This window comes from Gopherus evgoodei, chromosome 1 (genome assembly GCF_007399415.2).
Source record: "Gopherus evgoodei ecotype Sinaloan lineage chromosome 1, rGopEvg1_v1.p, whole genome shotgun sequence".
In the NCBI taxonomy this organism is placed as follows: domain Eukaryota; kingdom Metazoa; phylum Chordata; order Testudines; family Testudinidae; genus Gopherus; species Gopherus evgoodei.
Genome location: NC_044322.1, coordinates 320779395 through 320805198, shown reverse-complemented (window position 1 = coordinate 320805198; position 25804 = coordinate 320779395). Strand labels below are relative to the sequence as shown.

The 25804-nt window shown below is 40.6% G+C and overlaps 1 protein-coding gene across 13 annotated transcripts in view; it reads left to right on the top strand.

Annotated features, from left to right (window-relative positions):
• Positions 1-25804, top strand: part of ANKRD7 (ankyrin repeat domain 7) — a 200836-nt gene that overhangs the window by 44459 nt on the left and 130573 nt on the right. For 9 of the 13 annotated variants that reach the window (XM_030549088.1, XM_030549083.1, XM_030549081.1 and 6 more), the window contains 7 exons: positions 8149-8199; positions 11376-11409; positions 11501-11573; positions 20294-20354; positions 20480-20682; positions 23029-23155; positions 24850-24911. In XM_030549088.1, the coding sequence (XP_030404948.1) occupies positions 8149-8199; positions 11376-11409; positions 11501-11573; positions 20294-20354; positions 20480-20682; positions 23029-23155; positions 24850-24911 (611 nt within the window). The remainder of the gene's footprint in view (positions 1-8148; positions 8200-11375; positions 11410-11500; positions 11574-20293; positions 20355-20479; positions 20683-23028; positions 23156-24849; positions 24912-25804) is intronic. The other 4 variants (XM_030549082.1, XM_030549087.1, XM_030549085.1 and 1 more) reach the window with 2 other exon arrangements.

The following is a 25804-nucleotide window of genomic DNA, read 5'->3' as shown; positions in this document are numbered from 1 at the left end:
ATGGGACCTCAACCTGGTCCTAACTCGACTCATGGGTCCTCCATTCGAGCCATTAGCTTCCTGCTCCCTGCTCTACCTCTCGTGGAAGACCGCCTTCCTGGTGGCCATTACCTCAGCTAGACGAGTGTCAGAGCTGAGGGCCCTCACGGTGGACCCACCGTATACCGTCTTCCACAGAGACAAGGTACAGCTGAGGCCTCACCCTGCCTTTCTTCCCAAGGTGGTCTCAGCTTTCCATGTCAACCAAGAGATTTTCCTCCCCGTCGTCTTCCCCAAGCCCCATTCGTCCCGCAGGGAGCAGCAGCTACATTCGCTGGATGTCCGACGGGCTCTAGCATTTTATGTGGAGAGAACCAAACCCTTCCGCAAGTCCCCTCAGTTATTTGTGGCAGTTGCGGACTGGGTCAAGGGGCTACCAATTTCCTCCCAGAGGTTATCTTCATGGGTTACGTCCTGTATCGGGACCTGCTATGACCTGGCCCAAGTTCCGACGGGCCGTGTGACTGCTCACTCCACCAGAGCGCAGGCGTCATCGCTGGCTTTCCTCGCCCGCATGCCAATACAAGAGATTTGTAGGGCGGCGACCTGGTCATCGATCCATACATTCGCTTCCCATTACGCCCTGGTACAGCAGTCCAGAGATGATGCGGCCTTTGGCTCTGCAGTACTCCAGGCCGCGACCTCTCACTCCGAACCCACCGCCTAGGTAAGGCTTGGGAATCACCTACCTGGAATGGATATGAGCAATCACTCGAAGAAGAAAAGATGGTTACTCACCTTTGTAACTGTTGTTCTTCAAGATGTGTTGCTCATATCCATTCCACACCCGCCCTCCTTCCCCACTGTCGGAGTAGCCGGCAAGAAGGAACTGAGGAGCGGGCGGGCCGGCAGGGGTATATATCAAGTACCATAGTGGCGCCACTCTAGGGGGCGACCTGCCGGCCCACTGGAGTTGCTAGGGTAAAAAAAGTTTCCGGCAGACGTGCACGCGCGGCGCGTACACCTACCTGGAATGGATATGAGCAACACATCTCGAAGAACAACAGTTACAAAGGTGAGTAACCGTCTTTTATGAATAGTGACATGATTAGGAAATTATATTTAATATCTTCATATGGCAAAAGAAGCCATTAAGGAACTTACAATATCTATTCTACAACTACAAGCCTCTGAAGCACTAAAAATAGATTCCATAAACAAAACGTATTTTCCCACCTTGAAATCCCCCGTTACCATGTAAAGTACAAGCAATATAAATCACTCAGGTTTATTATTTTAAATTAAGATTTCATATTGTTTATGATACTAATACATAATCATTAAATGTAACAGTGTGGTGAGTGGACACAGTTGCTCATTCAAATGCAGCAAATCACACAATTTTTGAAAAATTTGAGGAAGTATGTGAGCAAAGCAAAACACAGCAAGCTCACCCTTACTCTCCTTTTTCCTTCCCCAAAAGACTAAACCAAATTTAGGGCCAAATCCTGTTCCAGCCCTGCTTAATGGCATGGAGCTGTACTCCTTTGTCCTGCCTGATTCTGTATGTGGAGTGCTATATGTGCTGGTAATTTGAAGAATTAAATCTTGTGTTTGGGACTGCACACGCCACCCACACACAAATCAAATTGTAGTTCCCTTCCAGAAGACTGTGATGCGGCTCCTGGCCTTGAAGGTTTGATGGCTAAAAGCAGTGCACATGCCTACTGATCCTGTAGTGAGAGGTTTCATGACTTACAGTCACACATGGAGTTTGTTTGGCTCAAAGAACAATGCTATCTTATAGTTCCAAAATGGAGCTACTAGCAGGGAGGGAAGGATGAACCTTTGGGCCAAATAACACCTCTATCTCCTGGATAATTACTGTTGTCTGTGGAACCACCTCGTATTGCTATTACAGATAAACAGAACATGAATGAAGACTTATCTTAGTACCCACATACTGTACATACCTGAATAAGCAGGAAAGAATCCTGTGGCACCTTATAGACTAACAGATGTTTTGGAGCATGAGCTTTCGTGGGTGAATACCCACTTCATCAGATGCTTGTAGTGGAAATTTCCAGGGGCAGGTATATATATGCAGGGGTGGTGGTGGTGGTGGTGGTTATTAAAGTGATATCCTGCACTGGTGGTGGCGCTACCTTCAGAGCTGAGCAGCTGGAGAATGGTGGTTGCTGGCCGGGATCCCAGCTATGAAGGTAGAGTTGCTGCCAGCAGCAGCAGTGCAGAAGTATGGATGGCATGGCATGCCTTAGTTCTGCGCTGCTGCCTGCAGAGCTGGTGCCTCAGTCAGTGGTGGAGCCAAGTTCTAACATCAGGGGGAGCAAAAACATAAAAAAGGCGCCACCCAACATATCAAATTACTAATTACATGCTTTTAAATTCATTATACATATTTATTTTCTACTTAAAATAAAAACAGAAGAATGATACTGTTTTACAAGTACGTGAGCCCACATGACAAATTTTATTGTCCTTGGGTCTAGCTTCCATCCCCTCTCCAACTGTTGCAGCTGTCTGGAGGTGTTTGCCTTCCACGCCTTCCTCATTTACACCTCATTCATTCAACAGTGCAATTGATTAAGAGTTAGGGGAAGATCTTGTTCTACTGCTAGCAAAAATACATTTTTCTTTTCTTTTATTCAATCCTTAGGGGCTATAACATTTATACTGAGATTCAATGCAAAGTTTCTACGTGAGGCTTTGATACAGAGTTTCATGAAAACAGAGGTCCCACGTGGGTAGACCCACTAAAGGTTATATGAAGAGGCACAATGTAAAGTCATATGAAAATTATCAGAGATTTATCTACCGAAGCACATCATTGGGGAATCATGGGCGGGGGGGGAGAGGCAGGGCTAGCGGGCCCTGCTACTCTCCTGTTCTGCAGGAACAGAGGTGACTCTAGGTACCAGAGCCATCAATCCATCACCTCTCTCAGAGTGTACAATTCAGTCCAAAAAAAAACAAAAACAAAAAAACCTCCCAAGTTCCATTTACTGCAGCAAAATGTCTTCAAAAGATCAGACAAAGGTATTACCAGTGATGTGCACAGAATATCAACTACTAACGCATTTGGGAAGGCAGTGAGCAATTCCAAGTGGCTGAAGGCTTAGTGCAGAGAGGCAAGAGAGATGCCTGAGAGCTCAGATTAGGTCTCTGGGTTTTATTGCTGGAGCCTACATTGTGCATAAAAGAACCTGTGGTAAGGGGTGCTGGGGAGCACCCCACCAACCCAGATATGCAGGGAGACTGCATGATATGTGAAAGGGATTCACTGGCGACCAGGCCATCTTCTGTGCCGGTGTGGGAGAGGGGGCTGATCCTGGATGTATTTTTAATGAAAGCGGGGGGGAATCAGATTCACTCATCTATGGGTGTAACTATTGGGTAGGCTGTGAGAGTGCAGTGCCCCCTAATGGCTGGTTTCACTTACTCACAGCCAATGAGGTAGTTCCTTTGGCTACAGGTCCAGGGTACAATCTCTGGGACAGGGGTATTGGAAATATAGCATTTAAAGCAGCCAGTTTTGCTGCTGCTAGAGAAAATTCAGCTGCCATCTTGGAAAGCATGGGGTGCAGACATGATCTCTGGAGCATTTGCCATTCTTTAGGGGGCATCTGCAGCTTAGGGGATGGGCTTCTAGATAAGGGAACAGACTGGGTCTTGGGAGATGTAGGTTCAGTTCCTGCCTCTGCCACAGACTCTCTGGGGGACCTTGGATGAGTCACTTAATCTCCCTGGGCCTCAGTTCCCTGTCTGTAAAATGGGGATAATACTCCATCCTCTGTCTGTTTGGAGTGAGGGAACTGTCTCTTACTAGCACAATGGGCCCTCATCTAGCTGGAGCCTCCAGGAGCTACCTTCCTAATACCAGAAGGGTTTTTTCAGACCATATAGGCACCCTTCCATAAAGGTGACCTGAATATGTGGAACAAGAAGGGGTCAGATGGGGTATAATCCAGAATTCATTTGCCACTTGTGGTAGTTTTGCATGTCAAGTCATATTTCTGCATTTCAGTGTCCAGACTATACAGAGTCTCAGGATATTTTTGTTGTTGCATTTTTTAGCTGTCTCTGCTAGTTTTAAGAGACTTTCTCAGCTTGTAATAATACGAGAAAATCAAATTCTCTTGGTTTCCATCTCGAGAAGAAAATCAGAGGCCTGATCCTGTATTTTTTGTGGAACCAAGACTCCTGTTGAAACGTTTGGGAGTTCTGAGTGCATGGAAAATGTTGGACGGTGATCCACCACACAACTAAAATTTTGACCCATGATTAGATTTGTAAAAACAAGGCCAGCAGAGAGATTTGGAATGAATTTTTCTGAGCATTCTAATTGAAACAGTTTGGGTTTTCAAACAAATAAAGGTTCCCCTGCAGTGTTTGCAACCCAAACTTCACAGCCCTGTGAATTCGACTGTAAACAAAGGTGGAACTGACTTTATTGATTTTCCCTTGTCGGCATCGAGAGAAATGCAAAAATCAAACAACATAAATAGTGACAGATGAAATGGATTTTTAAAAGGCTTTATGTTTCTAATATTAAGTGTTCTTTCCTACCAGATTGCTATTTTGTTTCCACCTGGCCTGGCCCCCCCCCGACTCTGCTCCCTCCCCTCCCCATCGAACCCCTTCCCAAATCCCCGTCCCAGCTCCGCCCCCTCCCTCTTTAGCCAGTCTGATGCTGCTGCATTTCAAGCACCAAGTCGTTATTGTGAAGGGATGTGATTATCTATTCCTTGTTTCTTCTTTCTTTGCCTTTCTCTGTTTGCAAACTGTTGTTAGTAGTGAATAAAATAAGTTTCTTTAAAGAAACACTTTGCAGGATTCCTTATCCCAAGGCTGATAGACCTCCCCTTTCTCTTAAGGTTTTTTTGGCCTTTGTAAGATGGATCAGGAGCTAGGTCCTTACTAGCTGTTGAGCGCCATCCTCTACCTACTTTAAATACTGTTATAAAAACAGCCATGTAGGTCTTTTTTGACCAAGATTGTCAGAGGAGCTCCCCATAGGAGTTTGCTTCATCAGCAGTTGTTCTGTCTCCTCTCTGGATCCCAATGATGCCTCATTAATGTATCCTTTCTTATTCACACCCTGCCTTCCAGTTGCGTCTGGTCAGATGTCCAGGTGGTGTTTCAACAACTACTTTTTTTAGTGCCTGCTTTGTTGCATTGACATCATTAGTCTTAAGTCAATGAGAGCTGTGGGGATACAATATACCTGAAAATCAACTATGTGTATCTCAGGTTGGGCATTTAAGAACTGAAGTACCCCAAATTAGTGGACACTTAAAACAGCTTGGGCCTTTGTATATCATGATCATTCTCATTTGTAAGGTAGGGGAAATGATCATCAAAAAACAAATAGGACAAAATAGTTGAAGATTACATTTTCCCCCAACCAGCTCACATATTTTTAAACTGCTTTCAGGTCCATAAACTGCACTAGACTGGCAAACTGGTACAAATAGTTGTAGGATCAGAAAACTGTCTTTTAATTTTCCTGGACAGATAACCTGAATTTAAAATAAATAAAATGCAATGAGATTTTAATATTTCTCTTTAAGAGCTATACTCTGTAAAATATGTGGAAAGTAGAGTCGCTGTAGTTTAATAAAAGATTTGGGGGGGCGTGGAAGAAAGCATATAAGGAATTAGAGAACAAATTGATGAGGTTCAAAGACCAAAAAATGCCCACCCTTGCCACTTTGTCACTATTTTCTTACATTCTTCTAGCCTTGTGCCCTTACTTCTTGTTGGAAAAAATGTTCAGAAAACTTGAAATTCTTTTTGCATTTTACCATGTCTGTTTTAATGTTTTAAGTTTTTATCAAAACGATTCTTATATGTACTGTTTTGATTGATCATTGCCAGATTCAGTAAAAACTCCATTTGGGCAGAAAAACATTTGATTAGAATACAAACTGTGTACAGGTCATGACAAATTCTGCTAATTTTTAGTATCACTTTGTAATGTAAATTAAGCTAATGTTTTACAAATTGTGATTGATTAGGCACTACTTTATCTCAGAACCTGTAAACATCATTTATTTTGTTTATTTTGGGGATCCTTAATGTGTACCAAGTTCACGGCTGTGAAAAATGCGTCACAACCGTGAAATCTGGTCTCCCCTGTGAAATCTGGTCTTTATTCTACAGATTTCATGGGGAAGACCAGCGTTTCTCAAATTGGGGTTCCCAACTCAAAAGAGGGCCATGGGGGGGAGGGAGTTGCAGTGTTATAGTGGGAATGCAGTATTGCCACTCTTCCTTCTGCACTGCCTTCAGAGCTGGGAGGCCGGAGAGCAGTGGCTGCTGGCCAGGCACCCAGCTCTGAAGGCAGCACGCTGCCAGCAGCAGCGCAGAAGTAAAGGGTGGCAGTGCCATACCATGCTACCCTTTACTTCTGTGCTGCTGCCTTCAGAGTTGGGTCAGGATCTCTACAGTTATAACGCTGTGAAATTTCAGATTTAAATATCAGAAAACATGAAATTTATGATTTTTAAAATCCTATGAATGAAATTGACCAAATGAGTTGTGTATCTGATAGGGCCCTATTAATGTGCCTTAATTTTTCCTTATTTAACTGTTTAGTCTCTTTAAAAAAGTCTTTAAAAGACTGTCAAATAGATTAGTCAAAGATAATTACCAAATTCTAAGTTCACTGCTCTGTCAAAGAAAAAATATAACTTTGAAAGGCCATCATGTTTATAGTGCTTGCCAAATAGCATGTCCATGTTCCCCTGCTATAATCTGGGGATGTAGCAGAGTCATAGGGTCTTTTGTGTGGAAGTGCAGAGCCCCTGCATTGGCTCTGGAATAGCTGCTTCATTCTGATTTCTGCTTATGGCTACCTGTGGAGTTCTTTCCACAGCATGGAGCACTCTCAGAAAACTAATATAGCTCCAGTATGAATTACTTTTTTCAGAGTATTTCCTGTGGAGTTAGAGGTAAATGTGTGTCCTGCCCCTGTTCCCACTACACTCTCTGCACACTGTACACTCTTCTGACTTTTGGGTCTTAGGTAAGAGGAATTCTCTCACCACTTTCATAAGGTTATGGACCGATATATGTAAAGAGGATCCCCTCCAGGCCGAGATTTGGGACAATAGGTAGGTCTTTTTATTATTTCAGGTGTGCACAAATAAGAGACACTATTTTAAGGTGAGCTGCCTTAAACCTACAACTTTATTAGCAAGTATTAGAAACATACTTAACCATGCCTATTGGGAAATGGTCTCAAACCACGTCACAACCGGAGAATGTGTCCTGACCTGAAGTGTGATTTCATGGCATCCCCAGTGCAAAAATCTTTTCCATTAACTCTGGACAATGGAGCTCACAGATTTGGCTTGCTGGCACAGACAAAACATCAGCTTTGGAGCACAGTATTTGTGAAGAGAATTTAGGCCCTCCAGCAGGCAAACTTTTTATTGTACTGCACTGATGTTTTCCCTGCATTCCATGTATATGGTGAAAATAAACATACCTGCAATACATGAAATGGGTGCTTATACAAATACCTGCAATACATGGAATGGATGCAATGCATGAAATGGGTGCTTATACAAACATTATATAATATGGAATGAGTGCTTATACAACATTTATATAATGTTTGTATAAGCACCCATTCCATGTATTGCAGATATGTTTATTTTATAAAATATTTCTTGATCAGATTTGTATTTTACTACTGGCAATCTCAAATTCCTGCCTCCCTGAACTCATGTGGTTCTAGTCTGTCACATTTCTTCATATGTGTGGGTGTATACCTACACGTATGAGGAAATGTTACAGACTAGAACCACATGAGTTCACGGAGGCAGGAATTAGAGATTGCAGGTAGTAAAGTACAAATCTGATAGAGAAATGTTTTCATTTTAATATTGAATTGATGGTATTTCAAATAATAGAGAATAAGATGAAAATTAAACTTATTAGCAGGGTCTTAAAAGAGTCTATACAGATAGCATTTCTTGTTTGCTTTCAGCACTATCATAACTGCTCAGTAGATTAATAACAGTCAGTAGTTATGTATTTCTTTGTTTCATCTTCATATATGCATGTTTCTGCTTTACAACTTTATTTTCTGATTTCATTGTTTCATCTGTCCTTTCCATGCCTTTCCCTAAATGGAAATAGAAATGCAACAGTCTCCCAACCAGACATCAAGAACAAGAGATTCAGGGAAAGGTATTCCATATGATAAGACTTCCAATGAATACCAAATTCAAATGTTTATACATATTTGATGGTTTTTATTTTAGTGTGAATTCAAAAGTCCTTTAATAGCTTGATTTTACTTTTTAAATTGTTTTTTGTGGTGGTGATGTTATAGCTTTTGTTGTTTTGCAAATCTTTTAGAACTAATTAGTCAGTCTTGGCATTTGTCATGTAAGACTGCAGAATGTAATGTGTTAGTGTGTTGTAGTGTGTCATTAAGTAATAGGGTGTTCTTATTTAAATCTATTAATTTGATATTGCTCCAAACTTGAGACGGGCCTGAGCCAAAACTGTTGATATGAGCAACCCTCAAATACAGTTTGAATTTAGATAAAACACTTTGTCTGTTCTGAACCAAACCCAAAGGTTTCTGAAACACCCAAAACTTGCAGCATGAATTTGTCTCTTGTCTTCTAAAGGAAAATCGTAATTCATTATTGCTGTAAAATGTGTAACAATTATAGGTAACCATCAAGAACTGAGAACATTTTCAATTTAAAATAAATGGATTGCAACAATAATAACAATAATCAAGACTCTCTTCTTCATAGCTTCCCCATCTCCTTCAGAAAAGAGACAAATTGGTTAAAAATATATAATTTATCGGAATTCCTTCAAAATCGGGGTGGGATTGGGGTTGTGTGTGTACTGTAATCTTTTGGGAAAAACAAAATCAAAAATTAAATTTTCTATGTCATTTCAAAAAAAAATTTTAAGTCACTTTTGTAATAAAACTTCAGTTTATTTTTAAAAGGCATAATGTGACTAAAAGACTGATCAAAATTGCAGTGCAAAAAAGAAATTTTTGAAGAACAAACAACAAACTAAATTATCAAATTTATAATAAAAATATTTTAAAAATGGAAAAAAATGTTGGGGGAAAGGATGGTTTTTAGGAGAGTTACTCTTTTTGAGAAAAGGACAAAATTCATTAAAAATATTTGCACTTAACCCCATTCTTGCTCATCAGAATTTTTTAATCAGTGTTTCACCTATGCCCAGAGTTGAAGTTGCAACCATTTAGGCGTGTCTAGCAAAAACAACACAGTAGCTGTAAACAGTAAGGCAAAATATGGAAATTCTTCTGAGATTATGAAAAAATAGTCATCAGTGTACCAACTTTAATTCTGGAGTTATGAAGAATATAATTACTGCCATATTAAAACAAGCAAAGAGTCCTGTGGCACCTTATAGACTAACAGACGTTTTGGAGCATGAGCTTTCGTGGGTGAATACCCACTTCCTCAAATGCATGTAGTGGAAATTTCCAGGGCAGGTATATATATATGCAGGCAAGCTGGAGATAATGAGGTAGTTCAATCAGGGAGGATGAGGTCCTGTTCTAGCAGCTGAGGTGTGAAAACCAAGGGAGGAGAAACTGGTTCTGTAATTGGCAAGCCATTCACAGTCTTTGTTTGACACCATCAGCTCAGGATTAAACAAAGACTGTGAATGGCTTGCCAATTACAGAACCAGTTTCTCCTCCCTTGGTTTTCACACCTCAACTGCTAGAACAGGGCCTCATCCTCCCCGATTGAACTACCTCATTATCTCTAGCTTGCCTGCATATATATACCTGCCTCTGGAAATTTCCACTACATGCATCTGAGGAAGTGAGTATTCACCCACGAAAGCTCATGCTCCAAAATGTCTTTTAGTCTATAAGGTGCCACAGGATTCTTTTCTGTTTTTACAGATCCAGACTAACACAACTACCCCTCTGATATTAAAATAAGTTTATTTGTATTTTGTTTGGTTCTTTGTAGAACAGAGGACATGTGTGCCTTGAGATTAACTTGGTCTATGCTTAAGTAACTAACATGTTGCTGTTAATTTTCAGTTTCCTGACTTTATTATGTTTATTTCAGTCTTTTATTTAAGACAGCTCTTTGCTATTTGATTTCCATGTTAAGGAGTTTAAAAAAAAATTCTTCATGGAAAGTCACAAAAGGCATATTCATCACGTCTTTTAAAATAAGAATTACAAGAGTTAATGCACAATGATATCTCAAATATTAATTCTTCTGAACATAGAACAGTATTTATTTTCTGATCCTGGAAATTCTAGAGCTCCCTCAAATCTCACTAAAGTCAATGGAAGTTGGGGAATCTCAACTATTTGCATTCTAATTACAATGTCTTGGATATCCCTGTGGTAAAGGCCCAAATCCTGCACACATGTAACTGTGTTCTTAACTTTGTGAACAGTGCGTAGTTCCATTTATTTCTATTCGACTGCTTGCAATCTGTGAAGTTAAGCGTGTCTTAATCTTCTGAGAGTCATGACCTAGGTTTTTATTGCTGACTAATTTATGGGTCCAGTCTTTGAGTGTGCTAGAGCTGCACTCTGAATAGCTGGGATTGAGGATGCATAAGTGGTTTTCCACCATCTTTTGGCCTCCCCAGTCCTGGGGGAAACAAGAATCTAGTTTGGCCACTGATATATGTTACTGCCATTCCACTAGCGAAGGGTGGTTCAGAGCAACCTGCTCTACTTACATCCCTTCTGTCCCTGTAATGCTCCTTATTCAGAGGAGTCAAGAGTGGGTGATGTAGAGTAGGCCCAATCAGCTTTACACCACCTGGCAATTTCCCTGTGCAAGGGTACCGCTTTCCATTCCCTGTGCATTACCAGAGTAATGCAGAGAAGACAGAGTGGTGCTGCGGACATAGTCCAACATATGTCAATTTATAGCCCAGACTGTAAATACAAAAGACAAATATGTTTATATGCATATGAATTGCCCACAATTTCTAATGTTATAATCTTAGCAGTTTTATTTCCCTTTCACCACATCATGCCCACCAAAAATGATGAACTATGTAGCAATTGTTTACTAACTTCCTTAACTTAGTTTCATTTTTAAATTGTATGTGATATTTTGAACATAAGTACAACAGAGCTCACTAAATTGAAGACCTTATATGTTTCATCCCTTGAACATACAGATTTTTTCAACTGATAATAGAAAATATATTTACATTCATGCTACCCTTGATTAAGATGTCTGTACTGAGTTTCAGCCTTGAATTACTTGTAGATTTGCTCATGCTAAATATTTTTACTTATCTTTGGCGGTTTCTAAGTCTTTCGCTTTTAATGCTAAAATTATTCATTTCTTTTTTTTATTTTAATATTTGAACAGTTATAGATGACCTGTCCCAAGGAGATTCACTAAGGTAAGATTTAAAAAAAAAATAACATATTTTAGCAAATCAGAGAGAGAGAGAGAGCATGACTTATTATTGTCTTATGTTTTTGTTATTTAAGAAGTTCTGAAAAAGATGAAGGGGATGACAGCTGGCTTACATCAGAGGAAGAAGAACTAGATTTTACCCCCAAGGTAAAGTGCTCTTATGGAAAAATATTTCATAGCTAGCTATAAGATGAAGCATATATACTTTACTTTTTAACATTTGGGAGATTTTAGCAAAGATTTTTTTTTGCTATGATTGAGAGACTTCACTTCTAGCAGTTATAGTGCAAGTTTTCCCAAAATACAATTGCAGCTGACCTGATCGTCACCCTTTCTGTTCCCACCTTGAGCCCCTTCTAAAAAGACTTAGTTTTGGCGGAGTGTATGAAGGTTTTATGATTTGGATAAATATTCAGTAGATGAGATGGTCTTTATCTCATCATATATTGAACTTATTTCTGCTCATTGGAACCATGGTTTCAAGAGAATAAAGGTAGTTCTTTAAACCATACAATTACTTCTACTCCATTCCAGAATTAAGAATTTGATCTTGAACCGTAGTACTTTTATGACAAGGTAACGGTGCATTAAAATGAAATTATTTGTTTGCCTGTTCTTTCCATCAGATATTTCTTGTAACACTGAAATGCTTCACCATTTCCTGAGCAACAAATGGGGCTCAAGTGGGCTCAGTGGATTAGTCACTGAAGTCATTCTACCATCTACTTTGTTATTATATTGCTCATGATAACCTCGGAGCACTTAAATGCCCTCTTTCCTGGTTCTCCGATCATGTTCTTCCACCCCACTCCTAAAATACTTTTACTGGCTTTCTGGTGATTTATCAACTTCAAACTCCATTCTTCAACTTCAAGCATTTGCACACCACTTTTCACCCTACTCTCTGCACACTCCTGCTGCTTCCATATTGTCTTTGTTTCTCCCTCTGTGACTCCCACTATTTTTCTTATTGTCCCCCAACTTGGAGTAGCTTCTTTTCTACGTAGCTAGCTATTTTCAAATCCCATTCAAATTTACAGTCCCTTCTTGAATCTAATTTCTTCTGATTAGCCTCTAATTTATAATCTTCAGATTGGTTTTGTCTATGACAGGGGTGGGAAAACTGCGGCCCGGGGGCCGAGATGTTTTAATCCAGCCCTCGAGGTCCGGCCAGGGAGCGTCAGGGGCTGGCTCTGTGCGGCTCCGGGAAGCAGCGACAATGCAACATGTCCCCCATCCGGCTCCTACACGTAGAGGCAGCCATGGGGCCCAGCACATTGCCAATGCCCAAGTGCCACTCCCACAGCCAATGGAAGCTGCAGGGGAAGCGTTTGCAGACGGGGCAGCGCACAGACCCACTTGGCCATGCCTCCACGTAGAAGCTGGAGGAGGAACATGCCACTGCTTTCAGGAGCTGCTTAAGGTAAGTGCCATCCGGAGCTTGCACCCCTGACCTCCTCCCCCTGCCGCAGCCCTGGTCTGCCTTCCAAACCCCTCAGTCCCAGCCCAGAGCACCCTCCTTCACCCCAAACACCTTATCCCCAGCCCCATCCCAGAGCCCTTAGCGCCCCCCCCGTACCCCAGCCAAATCCCCCTCCTACACCCTGAACTCTTCATTTCTGGCTCCAACCCAGAGCCCTCACTCCCTCCTGCACCCTAACCCCAATTTTGTGAGCATTCGTGGCCCACTGTACAATTTCCATACCCAGATGTGGCCCTCGGGCCAGAAAGTTTGCCCACTCTGGTCTATTACCACATTCATACTTGGTGATTTTGTTTTTAAAATGGAGAAAATATGAAACTGAAAGAACTAGTCAGTTGTCTTTGAAGAATGTTACTCATTCATAAGCAGTACTCTTTTCCCCCTTGTTTCCTATCTCTCTCCTTTTTCCTCATCTCAGTGGTCTGCTGTCACTTTTCCATGTGGTATCTGTCCACTTTAGCTCTTCAAAGCAGAAACTTTGTCTTATGTCTGTAAAATATTATGCATATATAATTTTTCCTTATGACATCTCAAACTGCAGAAAATAGTAGTCAACTTTGTTAGTGTGTTTTTGTTATATGGAATTCAAATAGAAGCATTGACAGAAGACATAGAATCATGATGCTGTGACGTCAAGATGAAAACATATAGCTTTCACTAGGAAGTTTCCATGACCGGTGACATTGTCCTTAACCTTAGTCTCATCTACTTTCCCCTATATTTTCTTTTCCCACCTCTGTAAATCTGCCCATTGCCTTCCCTGCAATATTCTCCATGTGTGCTACTGCCTCAGTTTCACCTCCTCTGGAATGCTTATCTCTGTTTTCACCTTGATTTTGTAACTCTCGTATCTCTGGTTTCTCAGCTCTTCAGACTATAACATGTTTATAATACTGCTCCACACTATTTAGATGTGTAAAAAACAATTCAGTCACCTAATTTTATCCTCACATAACTCCATTGACTCCCCTTCAATTTCACGGTAGTTCACATTTTCTCTTTTAAGTTTTGAAAACACTCTATGAACACAATCTTAACCTCATCTCCCTCCCCATTCCTTCCAGACTGGTACTGAACTCCTTTTTCTGTTTCTTCCTACATCCTTCTTACTGTTGATACAAGAGTCTTTTTCTCTGCAGTTCTCACTAAGTGGAACAAGTTTCCCATATCCTGCAGCCTCATTCACGATCCCTTTCATTTCATACCCCTGTATGCTATAAAAAAGAAATTATAAACGCAGAAAAACTTTACTTAGTTTTAACTGAAAATATACTCTTCTGTTTTTTTGATAAGCACTGGGATATTTGCCTAGGCTGAAATCATTCAGTCTAGGCAAAAATTCTGATTATAGCAGTCCAGAAATCTTTATTAATCTTATATGGATCGTATAATCAGTTTTCATGAGGCAAGAAAGCACTTCCAGAAATATCCAAACTTAGCAAAAATTGTGATCTTAGAGAATTTTAATTTTACAGTACATGTTAAACAAAAAGGAAATACGTTGTAAAAGGAAATAGTTCTTCCGTTGACCAAGTCACATGTATGCTGAGGTTTGGGTTGACTTACCAGTGGTGTTCAGAAGTGTGAATGTTACAAAGTAACTAGGTCAATCTACATTTTAAGTGAAGATCAGGCCTCATATTCCACTAAAGGAGGACTGGGAAAAACTGCACCAGAGATTTTGAAATATATTTAATATTCATTTTTATAACTCTTCCATATTATAGAAAATAGTTTATATTTGAACAAAATCTGTTCTCTCTCTGCCAATCTGGGATCCTTTTGTGAAGTCAACATGCTGAATTTTTTTAGTCATGCTCTTTTTTTTCTGTCCAGTATCTAAAAGGTCATGAAGTGTGACTTAAGTATTCATTTATAGAGATGGACTATTTTTAAAACACAGAGTCTTCAGAAAGAGCAAAGGGGATATAGGGAATGACTAACTAGTTTAAATCCATGAGATTTAAATGTTCTCCCCTTCTATGTACGCTGCACTATGAAAGGCCCAGATTTTTTAAGGTATTTAGGGGTTGCGGCACTCAGTGTTGCATCATCTGAATCTCATTTTCAAAAGTGATATAGACACTTAGAAGCCTAAATCCTGTTGACTGTAAATTGGGTGTTGGCATCTAAGTGCCTGAGTTCCTTCTGAAAATGAAACTGTGATGGGCATGCACCCCACACTAGCCTATAAAGGGATTAATTGAACCCTATGGAGGCTGCTCAGGAAGGCAGCCAATTCGAGAGGGGCTGCAAGGAGCAGCCGATCAGGCCAGGCATGTCCAAAAAAAAAAGGACTGCAGGGGAGAGCAGTTTCAGTTGCTCCCTGGATCTGGAAGAGGGGAGAACTGGCTGCCTTGCAGGCTGAAGACAGCTAGCACCCTGGACAGAGCAGTGCTTTAGGCAGGAACCGGGAAAGCTTAAGATAGCTCCTGGTAGGCTGCAGGGATCTGGGGCTGAAGCCTAAGGCAAGGACAAAGAGCGTGCTGAGGCTGCAGGGAAGTTGCCCAGGAAAAGGAACTGAAGAGTTGGAGGGGACACAGCAAGTGGTGTCTATTTACAGGGTTCCTGTGCTGGGACAAGGAATAGTGGGTGGGACCAGGTTCCCCCCCACACACCACCACCACCACTGAGGAATTGGCCAGACAATGGGCTGCAGTTGCCACTGAGGGAAATGGCTGGACAGTGGACTGCAGTTCCCATGGAAGGGGGGAGAACAGACCGTGACGCAGCCAGAGGGCTGTGCCGTGAAGATGACAACATAGTTTTGGGAGTGACATGGGTCCTGGAGGAGAAGTGGTGGCAGCAAGATGCCGTCAGAAAAGGGCGCACTGGCTAGCAGAGCTAATCTCCAGGACAGCCAGCCAGAGGCACCACAACGGTGAGTCGCACCCCATTACAGAGACTTAGGTTCCTAACTTAGCTATTACAATGTCGAGTGCAGTAGTGCCTAAATACCTTTAAAAATCTGGGACAGGGTGCTTTGAAATTGAAAATAAAACAAAAGAAAAAATGGTATACATGCAGCAACATTCTACCAAGTCGTCCTCTCCCTTAAAGTTATCACAGAATTTGCCTCTTAAATTGCTTGTTTACAGACTAGTTCAAAAAAATCTTCATGAGTTTATACACCATATGAAACAAATCAGCTACTTATGAAGAAGCCGCATACATTTTCCTTCTCCTCAGATCATATGCCTACTAGCAGTTTCCTGAAACATGAAGAAGTTCTTCGAGTATTTTTCTACATGGATCCTGCTCTGGGTGGGCATGTGCTGTGTGTGTGACGATCAGGTTTTTTTGGCCAGCAGCGTTCAGTGGGGCTGTTCCTTCATCCTGCATATGCTCGCACCAATCCACGTGAAGACATAGTGGGTAAAGCAGGCCCAACCATCTCCCAGTTTCTCTTATCACCCATGGCAGCAAGACTGAATTCAGCAGTGTTGGTCTGCCAAACCGTAACACCCTCAATTAATGTTAGGATTAGTTTAGTGCTTATCATTTTATTTTCCCATTGGGCTAAAAAATAAGTTAGAAAATATGAAGATCTTGGTACCAAAGCATTAATGCCATGGCCAAGGCAAAGTCTCTAGACTTTAAGTCCTGCCCTCCTGCCCTTCTTGTTGACCCTGCCAGCAGGTAGGGGATCTTGGGGGACAACTACTGCACTGGTGGGGCGCAGAATAAACTTTATTAAGAAAATGCAAAAACAGGGAAAATTCAATAGTGAGGGGTATGGGGTTTGTTAAGGTAGACAATTTGGGAGGGGTTTCTTTTAGTAAATAGTATGGGGGTTTCAATAGTGGGGTACAATACAGTTGGTAACCAATTAACACTGAAGTATAAATGTAACAGGTAGCTAACAATTTCTATGTAAAGGGTGTGTCACAGCAGCATATAACCAACTAACAGTTATGGGTAAAATGTGTTAAATAACCAACAACTCTAGGTAAAAATATGTCACAGTGGTGTAAATGTAAAATGTGAGGTGTGTCAGAGAGAAAAAGGGTAACCAATGGGGTTTTATGCTAGACTTCAGTAATACAATTGAGGTTTGGCAGCAGTAGGAGCGAGGTGAACACGTGGGGGAAGGGATTAAAAGAGACAGAGAGAGAGAGAGAGAGACAGTGGTGGAGAAATGAGGTTGGGGGATGGGGGAAGAGGAGCACATGGTGGAGCAGGGACCAAAGGCAGAGGCGCAGCGGAGGGAGATTTAAACTCACGGAGACACAGAGAGCAGCAGAGAGACTGCAACGAGTGACTGGGGAGCTTGGGGGGAGACATGGGCAAGCTTTGCGGGGGGGTTAGCGCAGCGGGAAGACAGACTTAACCACAATTATACAGGGCACAGCAAAATCTTATTTATGATCTAACTTAACCAAGACTACACAAATTAGCAAGTAACAGAACACAATGCAACAATTCTTTTTTAAACTTACAGAGCACAATACAAACAATTCTTTAAACCTCACTTAACCACAACTATGCAAAATGAAATTACAACTTATCTAGACTAAGAACCTGATTCTAATAGGTGCACCTTACACTATGCCGATTCTTTGATCGGGAGGGGGAGCAGTTCCAGAGGGCAGAGTGGTGTGTGCCCAGGGTACAGCCCCTGGGGGGGTGGGGGTGGCTGCAGCAGTGGGGCGGCTGCAAGCCGGCGGCCCAGGATATAGTCCAGGAAGGCACAGCTTAGCAGCGGCACAGGCTTATTTTTAGCAGCAAAGGCGCTGCGGAGCAAGAAACAGATTACAGATACAGACCAAGGAGTTAGCTTGGGTCTATCTGCTGGGGAAACAAGGCCAGCAGCTAGGACAGGGGAAGTCTGCAAGAGGGAGTTCTTACCAATCCCCAGTACAGCAGCAAGCACAGAGGCAGGAACAGCAGTAGCATCGGACAATGGAGAGAGGACTCGATTCGCTTACAATAATCAGGAGATCTCCAGGCACAAATTCGTTGTTCGTAAGAGGGGAGTTTAAAAATGGGGGTATGCTCAAAAACAAACGAGAGCGGGGAGAGGGCCCCCCAGAGACCCCTAGCTGATCAGACCAGGTGACAAAGCAAGGACCTTTTCCGAGGTCTGATCAGAAAATATCCAGCTTTAAAGGTAAACTCAGGCAATTTCCCACCAGTACTTTTGATTGGCTCCTCTTGATACAGGGGAGGAGAGAAGGCAGGGAAAGGCTGCAGGTAAGCGTAGGCATGCCTGGGCATGTTCTGAGCCACAGGTATGACTCATATGCTTAATTAGTTGGCCACTTCAGGTCTTGCATTTCTGGGCAGCCCCCCCCCCCACACCGAGCCCGGGTCTGAACAAAGGAGCCAAACAAAGAAGCAAGAAGTCCCCTCCCTAGGCAGAGCAATGGCTCCAGTTAGTCTGTACAAGCCATTCCTATGAATAGGGCTGTGACTTTAGTTAGCATAATGGCCGGGAGGGGCGGCCACACAGGACAAACAGAAAGGAGAGGGGAAAAAGGAATGCAGCAGGAGGACAGCTGTAACAGACACTTGTTAGGTGCCAAATCCCAAAATAATGGCCATTCTAAATGACTTTTTTTGCCTTGGAGAAGGACACATACTTCACAAGTGCTCCATCTGAACATCTTTCTCCGAATGGATCCAGAAAGACTGAGATGCTGCCTGAAATTGATTGTTCCAATAGAAATAATGAAGAGCATCTCTGACCCAGAGAATTGTGAGTTGAAAGGTGGTTCAACTGCTCATAAACCACATTCAGCTAATTCTCTGGTAAACTCAGCCAATATCCCTAGCACCCAGGGCATGACAGCTACCAAAAGACCTCAGACCTCATCTAGAGTTCATGATTGATCAATGTAGGTTTCCACAAGTGAGTCAGTTGCTCTGGCTTCTATAATTCCCTCCCTAAAACCTCAAGATTGGTTTGTGACTTTTGACCAGCAAACTGCATATTTTTTATGTATGCATTCCCCTCTATTGCAGAATTCTTTAGCTTGGGGTTCTGTATTGGTGGAAGGAATGAGAAGTGATTGAGTTTACTCTGCCCTTTATGCTCTTGGGTGGGGGACATAAGGATGTGAAGGGTGCAGCCGCAGACCCAGTGGAGATTGCTGGTCAAAAGAATCTGATCTTGCATGCTCCTGTGAGATCCATGTGCACAAAACATCTTGAAGCAACAGGCATTGAAATGTAAGTAACTGTTCTGTATCTTGATTTCTCTTTTTAAATACAAATCACAGAACGTCAGGATTGGAAGGGACCTCAGGAGGTCACCTAGTCCAACCCCCTGCTCAAAGCAGGACCAATCCCCAGACAGATTTTTGCCCCAGCTCCCTAAATGGCCCCCTCAAGGTTTGAGCTCACAACCCTGGCTTTAGCAAGCCAATGCTCAAACCACTGAGCTATCCCTCTCCACCTGCTTATAGTATTAACATACCATTGCCAAAATACACAATAGGCTGTTAAGGAGCAGTAAGTCTTTTTTTTTTTTTTTTTTTTTTAAGCACTACCACCTACTGAATAATTTGATTGAACATGGTAGACACTAGAATTATTTATTAGGCCTTTTCCACTCTCATTAAGCATGGAACATGAATAATGGAAGCACTACCTACTGAAAGTCCAGTCTTTCAACTGTGGTTTTCCTTAGATCTTCTGAAACCTTAGAAGTTGTACATGAAAATTTAGGAGTATGTTTTAAAAGCATTGCATAGGGAATTCCCTATGTTACACCAGTGAGGAGACACATGGTTAAATCTTCATGAACTTCTTTGAAAACTTATCCTAAAATACAGTCGTTAAATTATATCTGTCTGGATCACTAATCTCTTCTTACCCAAATTGCTGCAAACTTCTGTGTACATATTTTTTTGTATCAAATTAATGACTGTTTCCTCTTCCACTCAGAGGATGAATTGCTGAATTTCTACTTTATTTCACGTGCATTGTGTGTTAAAATAGAAGCAGTAACATCTTCCCATCATGATGCAGGAATTTTGGTGTCCTCAGACTGTGGACTGGGCCGTTTTAAGTGACTAATCTGTTGACTAATCATAGAGAATCTATCAAGTATTTAAGATTCTTAGACATAAAATTGAAACAAAACAGCCTAAATGCCAGTATTGCTGATGCCGACTGGATTAAAGAAAAGATTTTGTAGAATATAATACACTTCAAAATATATTATTTAATGATGTATGGGCTAAATCTTTTGGGCAAAACTCTCATTGACTGACTTCAATAAGAGTGCTGGCTGAGTCAGGACTGCAGGATGGAAGCCTCAACTGGCATTGTCAGTAAGAAAATGTTATTGAATTTAGTCTTCGGTATTTGATAAAGCAGAAGGGTGTTACTTACTAGTCATGTAAAAACTTAATGTGCTTAAAGTTAACTTTATTTACAGAAACCACAGAAGCCAAGTTTGACTCTGCTAATGAACTCTTCCCATCAATTCAAGAAAAACAGTAAGCAATGGTGGGGAGGGGGGGAATTCTCCTTTACTACATTATATGTTGATATGAAATTGTAGATTTATTATGTATTATACTTCCTCTTTTAAGTATATTTGATCTTTGTGTTTTTACTATAGTAGGTGAGAAAAGTAGCATTATGAGAACAGAACATATAGCCATTTCACAGCAAAATAAATCAGATTGTGAAGCTGAAGATGTCATTGAAACCCCTCCTAAGCCTTTTTCCCAAGTCAAGTCCTACCCTCAACCTCTCCATCCCTCACCTGGCTCCTGTTCAAAACCTTCCCAGATGACTCCTCCTCTTCTGGGGTTTAAACAGGTAAATTTTTGTTTGTGCAATTAATTTGTTGGTTCCTATGTTATGTTTTTTCTTTTTCAAATTCATCTATGATTTTATGAAGATGGTGAGGATATTAGAATTGGAAGTCTTCAGTCATCAAGGCAAAACCTCAAATAAGTAACCAGAAATCACACAAATTTGGATAAAAAAGAATGTAAAGAACTAACAAATGAAGATATTTCAGAATCAAGCGAACAGGAGAAAGAAGAATTAGAGGAAGAAGAAAAGAAGGAAAATGATGAAGAAGAATTTAGTCAGGAAGAAAAGGAGGATGAAGATACAGAAGATGAAGAAGGAAGTCAAGATGATTACACAAAGGATGAAGAAGAAGAATATGTTGGAAAATTGGAGCATGAGCATGATAAAGAATTAGAAATCTTCAACGGTGCTGTTAAATCTGAAAGGGAAGTTAAATGTGGAAGCAAAAATATACACGATGCTGGTAGTCACGAAACATGTGAAGAGAAAGATCAGGAAATGCAAGAATCTGTTGATATTCCTGTGTCTTTTATAACTGGACATTATGAAGGTTTAAAGGAAAATATAACTGCCATATCATATAAGATGGTAAATAAGGAAGTACTTTATGATTCATCAAAAAAAGATGGTAGCGAACATGAAGAAATTCATGAATTTCAGAATACAAATGAATTGTTATATACAGATGGAAATGAAAAAATCAGATGTAAGACTCGCTGTTCTTTTGAAGACTCTGAAATGACAGCCTGGAAAAATGATGCATCTCCATCTGTCTTAAATAATTGTTATACTAAGGAGGAAAACTCAAACCTAGTAAATGATATCTTTGAAAGTGATGATGATCCTTGGTCAGAGGCAGAAAATCCAAGGCATGAGAACAGAAGACAGGACTCGGAGAATCTTAGATTTCTAGGTGATCAAAATGCTGGAAAGGAGCACAGCAAGAATTCCGAGGGATTGGGTAATACAGTCTGCAAAACATTGGAATCAGAAAGTGAGAATTTGCCTGTAAATAGCGGTGAAGAAAATCTAAAAGAAACGTTTCAACCAAGCATCAAAGTAAGTAAAAAGAGACAAATCCAATAACAAGGATTTTTACAAAGGTAAAGCAGAAGATAAGACACAAAGTACTTGTATTGTAGCTGAATGGTTTGAATATAGTTAAATGAAAAACCTTAATAGATGATTGCTAACAAGAATCATGTAACTCAAATTTAATCTGATCTTCAGTATTGAATAAAGAAATGACCGACTATAAATTTGTTTCTAATAAAGCAGAGTTTTCATGCATTAGGTAGGATAGTAGTGAGCAGCATTTTTTTTTATTCTAAATGTGGTTATGATGCTATAGAAGGATGAATTTTAGACTCATTATTCTGAAGTCAGTATAATTTGTGTCTTAAAGAATGATGCATAAAATGAATTAGGTATTGTTTGCAAGAGTAAGTGGGCTCTGAAAAAATCCAAATGTGTTACGAAAAATAAATTGAACTGCAACAGCACAAACTGATTGTATTTATTTATTTATTTACAAAAAATGAGTAAAAAAAGGTGGTTGGAATATAAAATTGCTTTTAGAATCAGATGGTCAGTTGAGCTCCTCTGGGACAATACAGATAAAGCCCATGATTAAGGGTACGTCTTCACTACTCGCCGTATCGGCGGGTAGCAATTGATTGCCCGGGGATCGATATATCGTATCTCATCTAGACGCGATGTATCGATCCCCGAACGCGCTTATATCGATTCCGTAACTCCACCAACCTGAACGGAGTTGCGGAATCGACAGGGGGAGCCGTGGACATCGATCCCGCGCTGTGAGGACGGTAATTCGATCTTAGATACTTCGACTTCAGCTACCTTATTCACGTAGCTGAAGTTGCGTATCTCAGATCGATTTTCCCCCGTAGTGTAGACCAGCCCTAAGTGTGTGAGATCTGGGAATAAAAGCAGTCTTCGTTGAGGTGATCAACTAAGGAATGAAATTCCAAAGGAGATTAGGTGAATCTGATCATCTTTAGAAAACGCTGCAAGAACTTTTCACCATAGCAAAAATGATATTCACAACATTGATATCTTCATCCAAACAAATGTGCCCCCATCCAAAAAACCAAACAAAACCCACCTAAAACAAATGAATCATCCACCCAACTAAACAAACCCCATTCCCAAGCAGAGTTGTTTGCCTCAAAAAGTGACTTTGCTATTACTGTTGATTTGATGTATGCACTCAGACACTACAATGATGAGTGGGAGTATAACATCTTAAAATAGATAGAAAGTAATTTGTTCTTGTTTAGTATTTTTAGTTGGGAAGATATTTTTCATTCAATCTCTTTCTACTAGGAAGAATCATCAGAGGAGGAAGATGACATAAAGCAACCACAAATTTCAAATGTTATAGATAAAAGTTTGATTTGTAATGGAAACCGTGAAGCACAGAATCCCTCAGAAGATACTGCTATTAGGAAAGGTAAATTAGTAAATAGAAATCCAAATGTTTTTCCTAGATTAGTTTACTGTGCTGAGTACTAAGAAAAGATCATAATCTGCTGCCTCTGGTATTGTGAATCATGAGATGTTTTTCACTTGCCCTGGTACACTGTCAGGGAATGTCTCAGCTGATAAATCACTTGGTTCCTTTGTTTCTGAGGGACTCCAAAGAGTACAAGACACACATTACAGACAGTCCCTGTCTTGAAGCACTTACAATCTAAAAAAGGCATAAAGTAGATTGGACATATTGTAAAGCACAGAAATAGGAATTGTTTGGATTTTTTATAGCCTATATTTTTAAATTAAGTCACCTCACAGATATGTCTAAAATGATGTTGTGAGTTGAGGACAAAAATCAGAAGAGTGGGTGAATGTTATATCCAACCCTTTAGCTGAGGTTGTATTTCCACAAATATCTAATTTCACAACCTTCAGTTGCTTTTAGATGATCAGATAGTAGCAGTGGCTAGTACTGATGATGTTTTTCTTCTGTGTCTGGCAGGTTGGGTTCAAATCTATTTTTTGATAGGATATAGCTTCCATGGCCGTGGCTTTGTAACTTTTGAGTACTACAACACACTCCAAATCGGGCTGCACCTTAAAACCATTTGGAAACTGTGGCTAGTACAGAATGCATTTAAGTGGAGCTCCTCGGTGGCAGCATGGAACACCAGTGCTCTATAAAAAACCTTATTCTATTGAATCTTCTATACTAGTCCAGATATTTGTTAAAGTTCCTCCCAACCAGCAGATGCAGCCAGAACACTGAATTCTGAGAACGTCATCATGCCTTCACATACACCTCTACCCCAATATAATGCTGTCCTCGGGAGCCAAAAAATCTTACTGCGTTATATTGAACTTGCTTTGATCCACCAGGGTTCACAGTCCCACACCTCTGGAGCACTGCTTTGCTGCATTATATCTGAATTCATGTTATATCAGGGTAGAGGTGTTAAGGATTTAGGTATTTCTACACTACAGCGGCTCAGCTACAGCTCTGCATGTCATAGAATACCAGGATTGGAAGGGACCTCAGCTAGTCCAACCCTCTGCTCAAAGCAGGACTAAGCCCCAGACAGATTTTTGCCCTAGATCTCTAAATGGGCCCCTCAAGGATTGAACTGTCAACCCTGGGTTTAGTAGGCTAATGTTCAAACCACTGAGCTATCCCTCTGTATCCACTGTAGCACTGTAGTATATTTGCTTCCTATATCAGTATAGGAGTTGTTCCATCGGTGTAGGTGACCAACTTCCTTGAGAGGCAGTAGTGAAATTGATGGAAGAATTCTTCTGTTGATCTAGCTGTATTTGCACCTGGAGTTAGGTTAATTTAAGTGTTGCACTTAAGTTGCAAAATACTTCACAGCCCTGAAGGACATAGTTTAAGTCAATGTAATTTTTAAGTGTATACCAGGCTTTAGCCTTCAGTTTCTTTCTTCAGCGGGTATAGCAGGAGAGAAGAAAGATGAGGACCTGAAGAAAACAGTGTGACACACTGTGGTGTTGCAGCAACCTTAGCAGCACATGTGAATTATTTGTATACAGATTGAGATAAATTATGTATGCCTATTGGCGATCTTATGAGTACAGGGCTTATCTGACAGAGTACAACTAATGTGAAATGTTTATAAGAGAAAAGTAAAATTTCATATTTATTTTATTCTGTAGATACAATGTCAGTATTAGGATTGGACGAGGAGGAGGATACAGAATCACCCTGGGATTCAGAGGTACTTTCCATTAATATGGCTATTATGATCCCACCAATTTTATTCAATTCACTACCACTCAAGAGTTTACTTTTATTGCATTTCTGACTTCTTCGTTGGTGAATGGATCATAGGGCTTGATGCTGTGGTTTTAAAGTACTACTTAGGGGCTGCCTAGTTAAGAACTGCTAATCACCTAGGTCTCCTGGTAGTGGACCCCCGCAGATTCAATTAGTATTTCTAGCATCATATTGAATTATTAAATAGTTTAGTTGTTTTAAATGTTTATGAAAGGTAAAAATATTAGGTTTTTAAATCTGTGTTGTTGGTTTTTTTAATTTAAAAAAAGACAATGAAATCTTGTCCCCATTTAAGTCAACATTAAAACTCTCATTAAATGGATTTGGGGCCAGGTTTTTACCTTTTATCTCTGCCTGCAAGCATTGCCTCTGTAGAATCCCCTCTTAAGCTGGTGCACATTATGAAAAAGCTGTAACCATTGGAGCTGCACATACACCCTAGCTATGGTCTCTTGCCTCTCCCATATCCAGAGAATAACCCCAGTTGCTACTCAGTTCTTGCGGACTGCTTTAGGCAGCAAGGAGAATGTAATGTTGTTTTACCACATTAGTTTCCTTTTGAGAGTGTTTAACTTTTATCCTTTTAAAATTTTAATCTTAAAGTTTTAGGATAGTTAGTATTAGTCTTTGTCAACTTTTTGGCCTTGTTGAACTTTGTTTCTTCAGTCCTCCTTATAGCATTCCCTGTGCAGCTGTTGATTATCGTAGGGTGCATGCACAACTCCCATAGACTTGTGTGCTGAGGACATGAACATCACCTGCACTTACAGTACAGAGATACAAACAATCGTTGTAAAGAACTGCAGTTATTATTCAAGCAGGTTTTTTTTTTAA